The following is an 11,129-nucleotide window of genomic DNA, read 5'->3' as shown; positions in this document are numbered from 1 at the left end:
GGGCACCGGGGATACTGGGGGGCACCGGGGGCACTGGGTCTGCCCCTGCTGCACAAACTGCTGCTGGGCATCAAAGAGGTACTGGGGGCACCGGGGGATTTGGGGTGGGAAGGATTGGGTGGCACTGGGAGCACTGGGGACACTGGGGACAGGAGTGGAGTGGGGCTATGGGGGTGGCACTGGGGGGACTGGACACTGGGGACATTGGGGGGCACTGAAGGGCAGGGGACAGGGGGTGACCGTGGCGTGCCCCCGGGCCGGGCAGGGCTGACGTCCCCGTGTCCCCGTGTGTCCCCAGGCGTCCCCGGCCGTGCCGCAGGCCGTGCGGGCGCTGGTGCTGGTGCCCTCTGCGGAGCTGGCGCGGCAGGTGGGGCACACCCTGCGCCGCCTGGCCGCCTTCTGCGCCCGCCAGCTGCGCGTGGCCGAGCTCTGCGGCCACTCGGACATCGCCGAGCAGCGGTCAGTCACCCCCCGCTGTCCCCGAGCCCCCTGGCCCTTCCCAGTGTCCCCTCCATGTCCCCAAGCCCCCTGACCCTTCCCAGTGTCCCCTCCATGTCCCCAAGCCCCCTTGAGCCCGGGTGTCCCCAGGCCGGGGCTGATGGAGCAGCCGGACAGGATGGTGGGCACACCTGGCACGCGTGGCGGGGCACAGCCTGGCACTGACCTGTCCCCAGTGTCCCCTGGGTGTCCCTGACTCCTCCCTGGGTGTCCCTGACCCCTCCCTGGTGTCCCCTGGGTGTCCCTGACCCCTCCCTGGTGTCCCCTGGGTGTCCCTGACCCCTCCCTGGTGTCCCCTGGGTGTCCCTGACCCCTTCCTGGTGTCCCCTGGGTGTCCCTGACCCCTCCCTGGTGTCCCCTGGGTGTCCCTGACCCCGGGTGTCCCCAGGCCGGTGCTGATGGAGCAGCCGGACATCGTGGTGGGCACGCCTGGCCGTGTCCTGGCACACGTGGCCGGGCACAGCCTGGCACTGCGGCCGTGGCTGGAGCTGCTGGTGCTGGACGAGGCCGATCTGCTGCTGTCCTTCGGCTTCGGGGACGACATCCGCGCCCTGCTCTGGTGGGGACACGGGGGGGACACCAGGGGACACCCAGGGGAAACTGGGGGACGTGGGGGAGACACTCAGGGGGGACAATGGGAGGGGACACAGGGGCCATTCTCATCTCCAGCAGTTCCCTACTCCCAATTTTGGGATTTTCACCCCAAATCCCGTTCCATGGGCAGGTTGTGCCCCCGGGGCAGTTCCCCCGTCCCCATTTTTGGGATTTTAACCCCAAATCCCTTTTCCAGGAGCAGCTGGTGCCCCCCGGCTCCCAGGCCATTCTCATCTCCAGCAGTTCCCTACTCCCAATTTTGGGATTTTCACCCCAAATCCCGTTCCATGTGCAGGTTGTGCCCCCGGGGCAGTTCCCCAGTCCCCATTTTTGGGTTTTTCACCCCAAACCCTGCTCCAGGTGCAGGTGGTGCCCCCCGAGCCGCGGCTGCCGGGCCGTTCCCATCTCCAGCAGTTCCCCAGTCCCCATTTTTGGGATTTTCACCCCAAATCCCTTTTCCAGGTGCAGGTGGTGCCCCCCGAGCCGCGGCTGCCGGGCCGTTCCCAGCTGCAGCAGTTCCAGCTGCGCTGCGGCACCGAGGAGGACAAGTTCCTGCTGCTGGCGGCGCTGCTGAAGCTGCGGCTGCTGCGGGGCCGCGCGCTGCTCTTCGTGGGCAGCCTGGCCCGGGCCTTCCGCGTCAAACTCTTCCTGGAGCAGTTCGGGATCGCCGCCTGCGCCCTCAACCCGCAGCTGCCCGCCCGCTCCCGGTGAGTCCTGGGGTTTGTGGGGTGGGGTCTGTGCGAATTCCTGGGTTTGTGCTCAGCCCGCAGCTGCCTCTGAGATCCTGGTGAGTCTGGGGGGATTTGTGGGGTGGGGTCTGTGGGAATTCCCATTTGTGCCCTCAACCCGCAGCTGCCCGCCCGCTCCCGGTGAGTCCTGGGGTTTGTGGGGCGGGGTCTGTGCGAATTCCTGGTTTTGTGCTCAGCCTGCAGCTGTCTCTGAGATCCTGGTGAGTCCTGGGGTTTGTGGGGTGGGGTCTGTGCGAATTCCCATTTGTGCCCTCAACCCACAGCTGCCTGTGTGATCCTGGTGAGTCCGGGGGGATTTATGGGGTGGGGTCTGTGGGAATTCCTGGTTTTGCCCTCAGCCCGCAGCTGCCTGTGAGATCCTGGTGAGTCCTGGGGGTTTATGAAGGTGGGTTTATGGGAATTCCTGGTTTTGTTCTCAACCTGCAGCTGCCTGTGAGATCCTGGTGAGTCTGGGGGGATTTGTGGGGTGGGGTCTGTGGGAATTCCCATTTGTGCCCTCAACCCGCAGCTGCCCGCCCGCTCCCAGTGAGTCCGGGGGGATTTGTGGGGTGGGGTCTGTGGGAATTCCCATTTGTGCCCTCAACCCGCAGCTGCCCGCCCGCTCCCAGTGAGTCCGGGGGGATTTGTGGGGTGGGGTCTGTGGGAATTCCTGGTTTTGCCCTCAGCCCGCAGCTGCCTGTGAGATCCTGGTGAGTCTGGGGGGATTTATGGGGTGGGTTTATGGGAATTCCCATTTGAGTTCTGAATTCCTGGGTTTTCATCTGATCCCAGTGGAAAGGGGGTGGGATTTATGGGGTGGGGTCTGTGGGAATTCCTGGTTTTGCCCTCAGCCCGCAGCTGCCTGTGAGATCCTGGTGAGTCTGGGGGGATTTATGGGGTGGGTTTATGGGAATTACCATTTGAGTTCTGAATTCCTGGGTTTTCATCTGATCCCAGTGGAAAGGGGGTGGGATTTATGGGGTGGGGTCTGTGGGAATTCCTGTTTGTGCTGTCAATTCCTGTCCCTGTCCCAGGTGCCACTGAGGTGTCCCAGGTGCCACTGAGGTGTCCCTGTCGCTGTCCCTGTGCCACAGGTGCCACGTCATCGCCCAGTTTAACCGGGGTCTCTACGATTACATCGTGGCCACCGACGAGGAGGGGCCGGCGGAGCCCCCCAGACACCGCCCGCGCAAGGGGGGCACGGCCAGGTCAGCCTGGGGACACGGGGACATGGGGACAGCCAGGGGACATGGGGACAGCCACGTCAGCCTCCGGACACGGGGACATGGGGACAGCCAGGGCAGCCTGGGGACATGGGGACACTGAGGACAGCCAGGTCAGCTTGGGGACAATGGGGTGGCACTGGGGACAGCGCAGTGGCGCTGGGGACTGGGACCTGTGTCCCTGACTGTCCCCATGTCCCTCCAGGAAGGGTGACAAGAAGGGGGACAGGAAGGGACAGCCACCCCAGTGTCCCCAGGACCCCGAGTTCGGCGTCTCCCGTGGCATCGATTTCCAGAACGTCGCCGCCGTCATCAACTTCGATGTCCCCAACTCCGTGGAGACCTACATCCACCGCGTGGGCAGGTGTGTCACCAGGGCCACCACGGGGCCACCACAGGGTCACCGGGGCCACCACAGGGTCACCGGGGCCACCACGGGGTCACCAGGGGGTTTGGGGGTCACAACTTCGATGTCCCCAACTCGGTGGTGTCCTACATCCACTGCGTGGGCAGGTGTGTCACCACAGTGTCCCCAGGGTCATCGGGGTCACCACGGTGTCCCCAGGGGTATCAGGGTGTCCCCGGGGTGTCAGGGGGTGTCCCCACGGTGTCCCTGTCCCCAGGACGGCGCGTGGGGACAGCCCTGGCACGGCGCTGACGCTGGCACTGCCCGACGAGCTGGAGGGGCTGCGGCGCATCGAGGACACGCTGGCAGCAGGTGGCACTTGGGGACACCGCGGGGGGGCCTGGGGGGCTCGGGGACACGGAGGTGACACCGAGGTGGCCCTGTGTCCCCAGAGAACGGGCAGTCCATGCTGCAGCCCTACGAGTTCCGCATGGAGGAGATCGAGACGCTGCGGTACCGCTGCAGGGTGAGGGACAGCGGGGACACGGGGGACAGCGGGGACACCGAGGGGACAGCGGGGACACTGAAGGGACACCGAGGGGATAGCAGAGACACTGAGGGGACAACAGGGACACCAAGGGGACACCAGGGGGCTGGTGCCACCTCGTGTCCCCTCCTGAGGATGCGAGGGTTGCGGGGGGGAGTCCCCAGGGATGTCCCAATGTCCCCAGGATGCCATGGGGATGTCCCCATGTCCCCAGTGCTGTCCCCATGTCCCCAGGACGCCATGCATGCTGTCCCCAAGCAGGCCTGTCCCCATGTCCCCAATGTCCCCATGTCCCCAGGACGCCATGCATGCTGTCCCCAAGCAGGCCTGTCCCCATGTCCCCAATGTCCCCATGTCCCCAGGACGCCATGCATGCTGTCCCCAAGCAGGCCTGTCCCCATGTCCCCAATGTCCCCATGTCCCCAGGACGCCATGCATGCTGTCCCCAAGCAGGCCTGTCCCCATGTCCCCAATGTCCCCATGTCCCCAGGACGCCATGCGTGCTGTCACCAAGCAGGCCTGTCCCCATGTCCCCATGTCCCCAGTGCTGTCCCCATGTCCCCAATGCTGTCCCCATGTCCCCAGTGCTGTCCCCATGTCCCCATGTCCCCAGTGCTGTCCCCATGTCCCCAATGTCCCCATGTCCCCAGGACGCCATGCGTGCTGTCACCAAGCAGGCCTGTCCCCATGTCCCCATGTCCCCAGTGCTGTCCCCATGTCCCCAATGTCCCCATGTCCCCAGGACGCCATGCGTGCTGTCACCAAGCAGGCCGTGCGCGAGGCGCGGCTGCGGGAGCTGCGCCAGGAGCTGCTCAACTGCGAGAAGCTCAAGGTGAGACCCCAAAACTGGGCTGAAAACCCCAAAATCTGCACCAAAACCCCCCAAAATTGGGATAAAAAGCTCCTAAATGGGGATAAAAACCCCAAAAATGGGGATGAAATCTTTTAAAAATGGGATAAAAACCCAAAATGGGGCAAAGAAAAAACCCAAAATGGGGATAAAAAACCCCCCAAATTGGGATAGAATCCTTAAAAAATGGGGAAAAAAAAACCCAAAATGGGTCAAAAACCCCAGAATGGGATAAAAACCCCAAAATTGGGATAAAAACCCCAAATCCTTTTGGGTTTCCTCCCCACCCCCTCCGTTTTAACCCCTTTTTTGCCATTTTAACCTCACCCAGTTGGGTCCTGGGGAGGAATTTCCCGTGCCCAGTTAATGATGGCGGGTTCATTAGTGATTGGTGAATGATCAGGGGTTAATTAGGGGCTCGTTAATGGCTTTCAGGTGTATTTTGAGGACAATCCCCGGGACCTGCAGGCGCTGAGGCACGACCGGCCCCTGCACCCGGCCAGCGTGCAGCCACACCTGGGCCACGTGCCCGACTACCTGGGTACCAAAATGGGGGGAAATATGGAAATTTTGGGGAAAAATGGGGGGAAAGATGGAAATTTTGGGGAAAAAATGGGGAAAAAATTGAAATTCTGGGGGGAAAAATGGGGTAAAAACTGGGGAAATTGGAGTGGGGTCAGCCCCACCTGGGCCACGTGCCCGAGTACCTGGGTACCCAAAATGGGGGGAAAATGGAAATTTTGGGGGAAAAAGGGAAGTTTTGGGGGAAAAAAGTGAAATTTTGGGGGAAAAAAGTGAAATTTTGGGAAAAAATGGACTGAAGGGACAGGAAATGGGAGTGGGAAATGGGAGTGGGGTCAGCCCCACCTGGGCTACGTGCCTGAGTACAAAACAGGGGGAAAAGGGGGAAATTGGGGAAAAATGGGGGAAAAAATGGAAATTTTGGGGGAAAAAATGGGTTAAAAATGGGTAAAATGGATAAAAATAGGGAAATGGGGAAGTGGGAGCAGCCCCAGCCCCACCTGGGCCACGTGCCCGAGTACCTGGGCACCAAAAAATGGGGGAAAAAAGGGGGAAATTGGGGAAGAATTGAAATTTGGGGGAAATAAAAGGGAAAAAATGGGGAAAATTGGGGTCTGGGGGTGGTTTTGGGGTGGTCAGTGGGGTGCATTTGGCCCGGGGTGGGTTTGGGGTGCACTGACCCCCTTTGTGCCCCCCCAGTGCCCCCCAGTCTCCGCGGCATCGCCGACCCCAACCCCAAAAAGAGGAAATGTCCCCGAGGGGCCGGGGCCCGGCGCGGGGGGAGCAAGGTGAGGGACCCCAAATCCCCCCAAAATCCCCCCTGAACCCCAAATCCCCCAATTCCACCCCCAAAATCCCTGCTGAACCACCAAATCCCTCCCAAAATCCCTGCTGAACCCCAAAATCCACCCAAATCCCCCTGAACCCCAAAATCCCCAAATTCTAACCCCAACATCCCTGCTGAACCCCAAAATCCACCCAAATCCCCGCTGAACCCCGGGGGCACCCCCTGAGCCACCTGGGGGCACCTGGGCACCCCATCACCCCCTGGGGACCCACCTGTGTCATGCTGTGCCACCCTGGGGCCATCCCGTGCCCACCCGGGGGTTGGTGACAATAAAGGTGCCAAGGAGCCTCTCCGGTGTCCCTTGGTGTCCCTTGGTGGCTGCGTGACGGGGCCGGGCCGGGCACGGTGCCAGGCAGGGCCGGGGACAGGCGGGTGACGCTGGCGTGGGCAAAGGTGCCAGGGCGGTGCCAGGGCAGTGTCCCCCGTTATCTGTGCCCCGTTATCTGTCCCCCCCTTATCTGTCTCCCCCTTTTTGTCCCCAAGGCCACCAGGGCCATAAAGAGCGGCACAAGGGCACACACGGGTGGCACAGATGGCATCAGGGGTGGCATCCCTGGGGACACTGCGGGGGTGGCACCGATGGCATCGGGGGTGGCACCCCTGGGGACACTGCGGGGGTGGCACCCCTGGGGACACTGCGGGGACTCAGTGCGAGCTCGGGGGTGGCACCAGGACCCGGGGGGTGGCAGGGGTGGCACTGCCCCACCCTGGTGACATCGGGGACAGGTGTGGCACCGAGCGGGGTCCAAGGCCCTGAACCCGACGGGGACAGGGGGCACTGGGATGGCACTGTCACACGGGGATGGCACCGGGTGGTACTGTCACACGGGGATGGCACCAGGATGGCACTGGTTCCACCAGGATGGCACTGGCACACAAGGGTTGGCGCCAGGGTGGCAGTGGCACCGCTGGGATGTCACTGGGACAGAGGGCACAGGGGTGGCCCTGGCACACGAGGATGGCACCAGGCTGGCTCTGTCACCACCGGGATGGCACCAGGGTGGCCCTGGCACAGCCCTGCCCACGGCGTGGGGGACACCAGGGCGCCACCCCCGGGATGTGGCACTGGCGCTGTCACAGGTGCCTGCGGGTGACGTCCCGCTGCCACCCTGTGCCACCTCCCGCTCCCAAATTCCTGCGTTTGTCCCCAAATCGGTGCCCGTGGGTGTCCCCTGATGCCACCCTGAACTCCCAAATCCCCGTTTTGTCCCCATTTCGGTGATGCCTGCTGCCACACGGGTGGCAGTGCCACCCCATGCCCCGCTCGGTGCCACCCCGCCCTGGCGGCTCCGGGGCCGCTGGGCCCCGCCCCGATCGATCGATGATCGGGTTAATGATCGATCCGGCCTCGGGCTGATTGGCCCCGCTGCCATCAGGCCAGCGGTGCCCTCCCCAGCTGGCACCGGGGGGCGGGGGGGCTTTAAAGGCGCGGGTGGCACTCGGGGACAGCCCTGTCAGCATGGCCGCCTCCCTGGCACTGCCCGGCGCGCTCCTGGCCGCGCTCCTGGCGCTGGTAGGGGACAGGGGACGCCGCGGGTGGCACCGGGAGGGACGCGGGGCGGGGCACCGGTGCGGTGACAGTCGGGTGGCATTTGGGGGCTGAGGGTGGCAGAGCCGGGGGGACACCGGTGCCGTGCCCACCTGGTGACATTTGGGTGGCACTCGGAACGTTTGGGCTGGGCAGAGCCGAGGGGCACCGGTGTGGTGGCCACTTGGTGACATTTAGGTGGCACTTGGAAGGTCTGGGAGTGGCAGAACCAGGGGACACCCTCGTGGTGCCCACTTGGTGCCATTCGGGTGACACTTGGAGGAACTGGCGGTGGCGGAATGTGGGGACAATGTCGTGGTGCCCACCGGGTGCCATTTGGAGGAAGCGAAGGTGCCAGAGCTGTGGCGACCCCTCCGCGGTGCCCACCGGGTCCCCCTCGCCCCTCAAGGTGCCACCACCGTGCCCCCGTCCCCGTCCCCGCAGGCGTCGCCGTCGCTGACCCCCGTGCGCCAGGCCGGCGTCTGCGCCTTCTACGGCGAGTGCGGGCGCAACCCCGAGGTCAACGTGTCGCTGGTGCCCTCCAAGGTGCCCTGCCTGTCCAACACGCCGGCGCGGGTGGCGCAGGGCGCGCTGCTGTCCCTGCTGCGCTCCGTGTGCCCCGAGCTGGCGCGGGGGGACAACGAGACCACGCGGGTGTGCTGCAGCTACGGGCAGCTGAGCGCGCTGCGCGTCAGCGTGGGGCTGTCGGGCGCCGTGCTGGCGCGGTGCCCGGCCTGCGCCCGCAACTTCGCCAACCTCTACTGCCACAACATCTGCAGCCCCGACCAGAGCCTCTTCACCAACGTCACCCGCGTGGCCAACTACACGGCGGTGCCCGGCGCCCGGGCCGTGCTGGAGTACCAGCTCTTCTACAGCCGCCGCTACGCCGAGGCCGCCTTCGCCTCGTGCCAGGGCGTGCGGCTGCCGGCCACGGGCGGCTACGCCATCTCCACCATGTGCGGGCGCTACGGCGCCCAGCTGTGCACGGCCCAGCGCTGGCTGGACTACCAGGGCAACAAGAACAACGGGCTGGCGCCGCTGCAGATCAACTTCCAGCTGCTGCCCAACGGCTCCGAGCCCGGCCAGGGCATCGTCCCGCTGGACGCGCCCGCCTGGGGCTGCGACCAAGCGCCCGGCGCCGACCAGGAGCCGTGCTCGTGCCAGGACTGCGCCCAGGCCTGCCCGCCCGTGGTGCCGCCCGCCGACCCGCCGCCGCCCTTCCGCATCGGCCGCGCCGACGGCGTGCTGGTCATCTGCGTGCTGCTCTTCGCCGCGCTCGCCCTGGCCTTCCTGGTGGCCGTGCTGTGCCAAAGGGGCGCGGCCGAGGTGGCGCTGAAGCCGCGTGCCCGCGGGTGCCCGCAGCGGGCGAGCGAGGCCTGGCAGCGCGGCCTGGAGCGGGCGTTCCGCCGCTGGGGCACGGCGGTGGCCACGCGGCCGGTGGCCGTGCTGGCGGTGGCCGTGGTGGTGGCCGGAGGGCTCTCGGCCGGGCTGGTGACCCTGCAGCTGACCACGGACCCCGTGGAGCTGTGGTCGGCGCCGGGCAGCCGTGCCAGGCAGGAGAAGGAGTTCCACGACCGCCACTTCGGGCCCTTCCTGCGCACCAACCAGGTGATCGTGACGGCGCCGGGGCGCCCCGGCACCACCTACGACTCGGTGGTGCTGGGCACCAAGAACTTCAGCGGGGTGCTGGCCCAGGACGTGCTGCTGGCGCTGCTGGAGCTGCAGGAGACGCTGGCGGGCACCACGGCGTGGGCACCGGGCGCGGGCAGGAACGTCAGCCTGCAGGACGTGTGCTACGCCCCCCTGAACCCCGCGGCGCCCGGCGTGGGCGACTGCGCCGTCAACAGTGTCACGCAGTACTTCCAGAACAACCGCAGCCGCCTGGCACTCAGCGCCTGGCAGCAGGACAGCAAGGAGCAGGGCACCGTGGACTGGCACGACCACCTCATGTACTGCGTCAAGTGGGTGCCACGGGCACCGTGGGGTGCCCGGCTGTGGGGCTGGGGTGACATCTGTGTGGCACAGTGCCCATGGGGTGCCCGGCTGTGGGGCTGGGGTGACATCTGTGTGGCACAGTGCCCATGGGGTGCCCAGCTGTGGGGCTGGGGTGACATCTGTGTGGCACAGTGCCCATGGGGTGCCCAGCTGTAGGGCTGGGGTGATGCCCACGGGGCTCTGTCCATGATTTGGTGCCCAATTGTGGGGCTGGGGTGACATCTGTGGGTGCTGGACATGGCACGGTGCCTGTGGGGTGCCCAGCTGCGGGGTTGGGGCGATGCCCACGTGGGTTCAGGGTGCCACCCGTGTGTCCCCATCACTGCGGGGCGCCAGGCCGTGTGTCTGGGCTGTCACCCGTGTGTCCCCATCACTGCTGGGCGCCAGGCCGTGTGTCTGGGCTGTCACCCGTGTGTCCCCATCACTGCTGGGCGCCAGGCCGTGTGTCTGGGCTGTCACCCACGTGTCCCCATCACTGCTGGGCGCCAGGCCGTGTGTCTGGGCTGTCACCCACGTGTCCCCATCACTGTGGGCGCCAGGCCGTGTGTCTGGGCTGTCACCCGTGTGTCCCCATCACTGTGGGGCGCCAGGCCGTGTCTCTGTGGTGCCACCCACGCGTCCCCCACGGCACCCTTGGGTGGCAGCGGGCGCAGGGCGGGGCCGGGCGGGCACAGCCCCCGCTGACGGCCCGGCCCTGTCCCCACCAGCTCCCCGCTCTCCTTCAAGGACATCACGGCGCTGGAGCTGAGCTGCATGGCCGAGTACGGCGCGCCCGTGTTCCCCTACATCGCCCTGGGCGGCTACCGCGGTACGGGGGGGGCCGGCTGCTCGGGGGGTCCCCCGAGGTGTCCCCGCAGAGTCGGAGTGACCGCCGTGTCCCCGCAGAGTCGGAGTACACGGAGGCCGAGGCGCTGATTGTCACCTACTCGCTGAACAACTTCCCCGCGGGGGACCCGCGCCTCGAGTGGGCGCTGAGCTGGGAGCGGCAATTCCTGCGCGTGGTGCGCGACTTCCAGCGCCGCCACGGCCGCGACCTCTCGGTCACCTTCATGGCTGAGGTGCGGCCGCGTCCCCTCCGTGTCCCCCGTGTCCCCCCCGTGTCCCCCGTGTCCCTGTGACCCCCATGTACCCGATGTCACCTGTGTCACTGTGTCCGTATTGGCCTCAGTGAACCCCGTGTCCCCTCCATGCCACTGGTGCCCCCCGTGTCCCTGTGCCCCTTCCATGTCCCCAGTGTCCCCGTGCCCCCGGTGCCCCCCACATCCCTGTCCCCCCTCCCTGTCCCCGTGCCCGCGGTGCCCCCCCAGCTGTCGCTGTCCCCTCAGCGCTCTCTGGAGGACGAGATCAACCGCACGAGCGGGGAGGACCTGCCGGTGTTCGCCACCAGCTACCTGCTGGTGTTCGCCTACATCGCGCTGGCCCTGGGCGAGTACACGGCCTGGCGGAGGGTC

At 66.0% G+C, this 11,129-nt stretch overlaps 2 protein-coding genes across 2 annotated transcripts in view; both read left to right on the top strand.

The window, feature by feature from the left end:
- The window catches only part of DDX56 (DEAD-box helicase 56), a 7,043-nt gene extending 879 nt beyond the window's left edge, over nucleotides 1–6,164 (top strand). The window contains exons 3-13 of the mRNA XM_041465943.1: nucleotides 299–459; nucleotides 887–1,057; nucleotides 1,453–1,513; nucleotides 1,555–1,799; nucleotides 2,915–3,028; nucleotides 3,249–3,407; nucleotides 3,667–3,761; nucleotides 3,842–3,915; nucleotides 4,679–4,768; nucleotides 5,222–5,327; nucleotides 6,008–6,164. Of these exons, the coding sequence (XP_041321877.1) occupies nucleotides 299–459; nucleotides 887–1,057; nucleotides 1,453–1,513; nucleotides 1,555–1,799; nucleotides 2,915–3,028; nucleotides 3,249–3,407; nucleotides 3,667–3,761; nucleotides 3,842–3,915; nucleotides 4,679–4,768; nucleotides 5,222–5,327; nucleotides 6,008–6,132 (1,401 nt within the window). The 3' untranslated portion in view covers nucleotides 6,133–6,164. The remainder of the gene's footprint in view (nucleotides 1–298; nucleotides 460–886; nucleotides 1,058–1,452; nucleotides 1,514–1,554; nucleotides 1,800–2,914; nucleotides 3,029–3,248; nucleotides 3,408–3,666; nucleotides 3,762–3,841; nucleotides 3,916–4,678; nucleotides 4,769–5,221; nucleotides 5,328–6,007) is intronic.
- A 1,450-nt stretch (nucleotides 6,165–7,614) lies between these two features.
- NPC1L1 (NPC1 like intracellular cholesterol transporter 1) overlaps nucleotides 7,615–11,129 on the top strand; it is a 10,688-nt gene continuing 7,173 nt past the window's right edge. The window contains exons 1-5 of the mRNA XM_041465920.1: nucleotides 7,615–7,668; nucleotides 7,966–9,644; nucleotides 10,386–10,486; nucleotides 10,564–10,736; nucleotides 11,004–11,126. Coding sequence (XP_041321854.1) covers nucleotides 7,615–7,668; nucleotides 7,966–9,644; nucleotides 10,386–10,486; nucleotides 10,564–10,736; nucleotides 11,004–11,126 — 2,130 coding nt within the window. The remainder of the gene's footprint in view (nucleotides 7,669–7,965; nucleotides 9,645–10,385; nucleotides 10,487–10,563; nucleotides 10,737–11,003; nucleotides 11,127–11,129) is intronic.

The sequence above is a fragment of the Pyrgilauda ruficollis genome, unplaced genomic scaffold, assembly GCF_017590135.1.
Source record: "Pyrgilauda ruficollis isolate IOZ18807 unplaced genomic scaffold, ASM1759013v1 scaffold195, whole genome shotgun sequence".
NCBI classification, from domain to species: domain Eukaryota; kingdom Metazoa; phylum Chordata; class Aves; order Passeriformes; family Passeridae; genus Pyrgilauda; species Pyrgilauda ruficollis.
The sequence above is the reverse complement of the archived record's forward strand: the minus strand, read 5'-3'. Positions and strand labels throughout refer to the sequence as shown.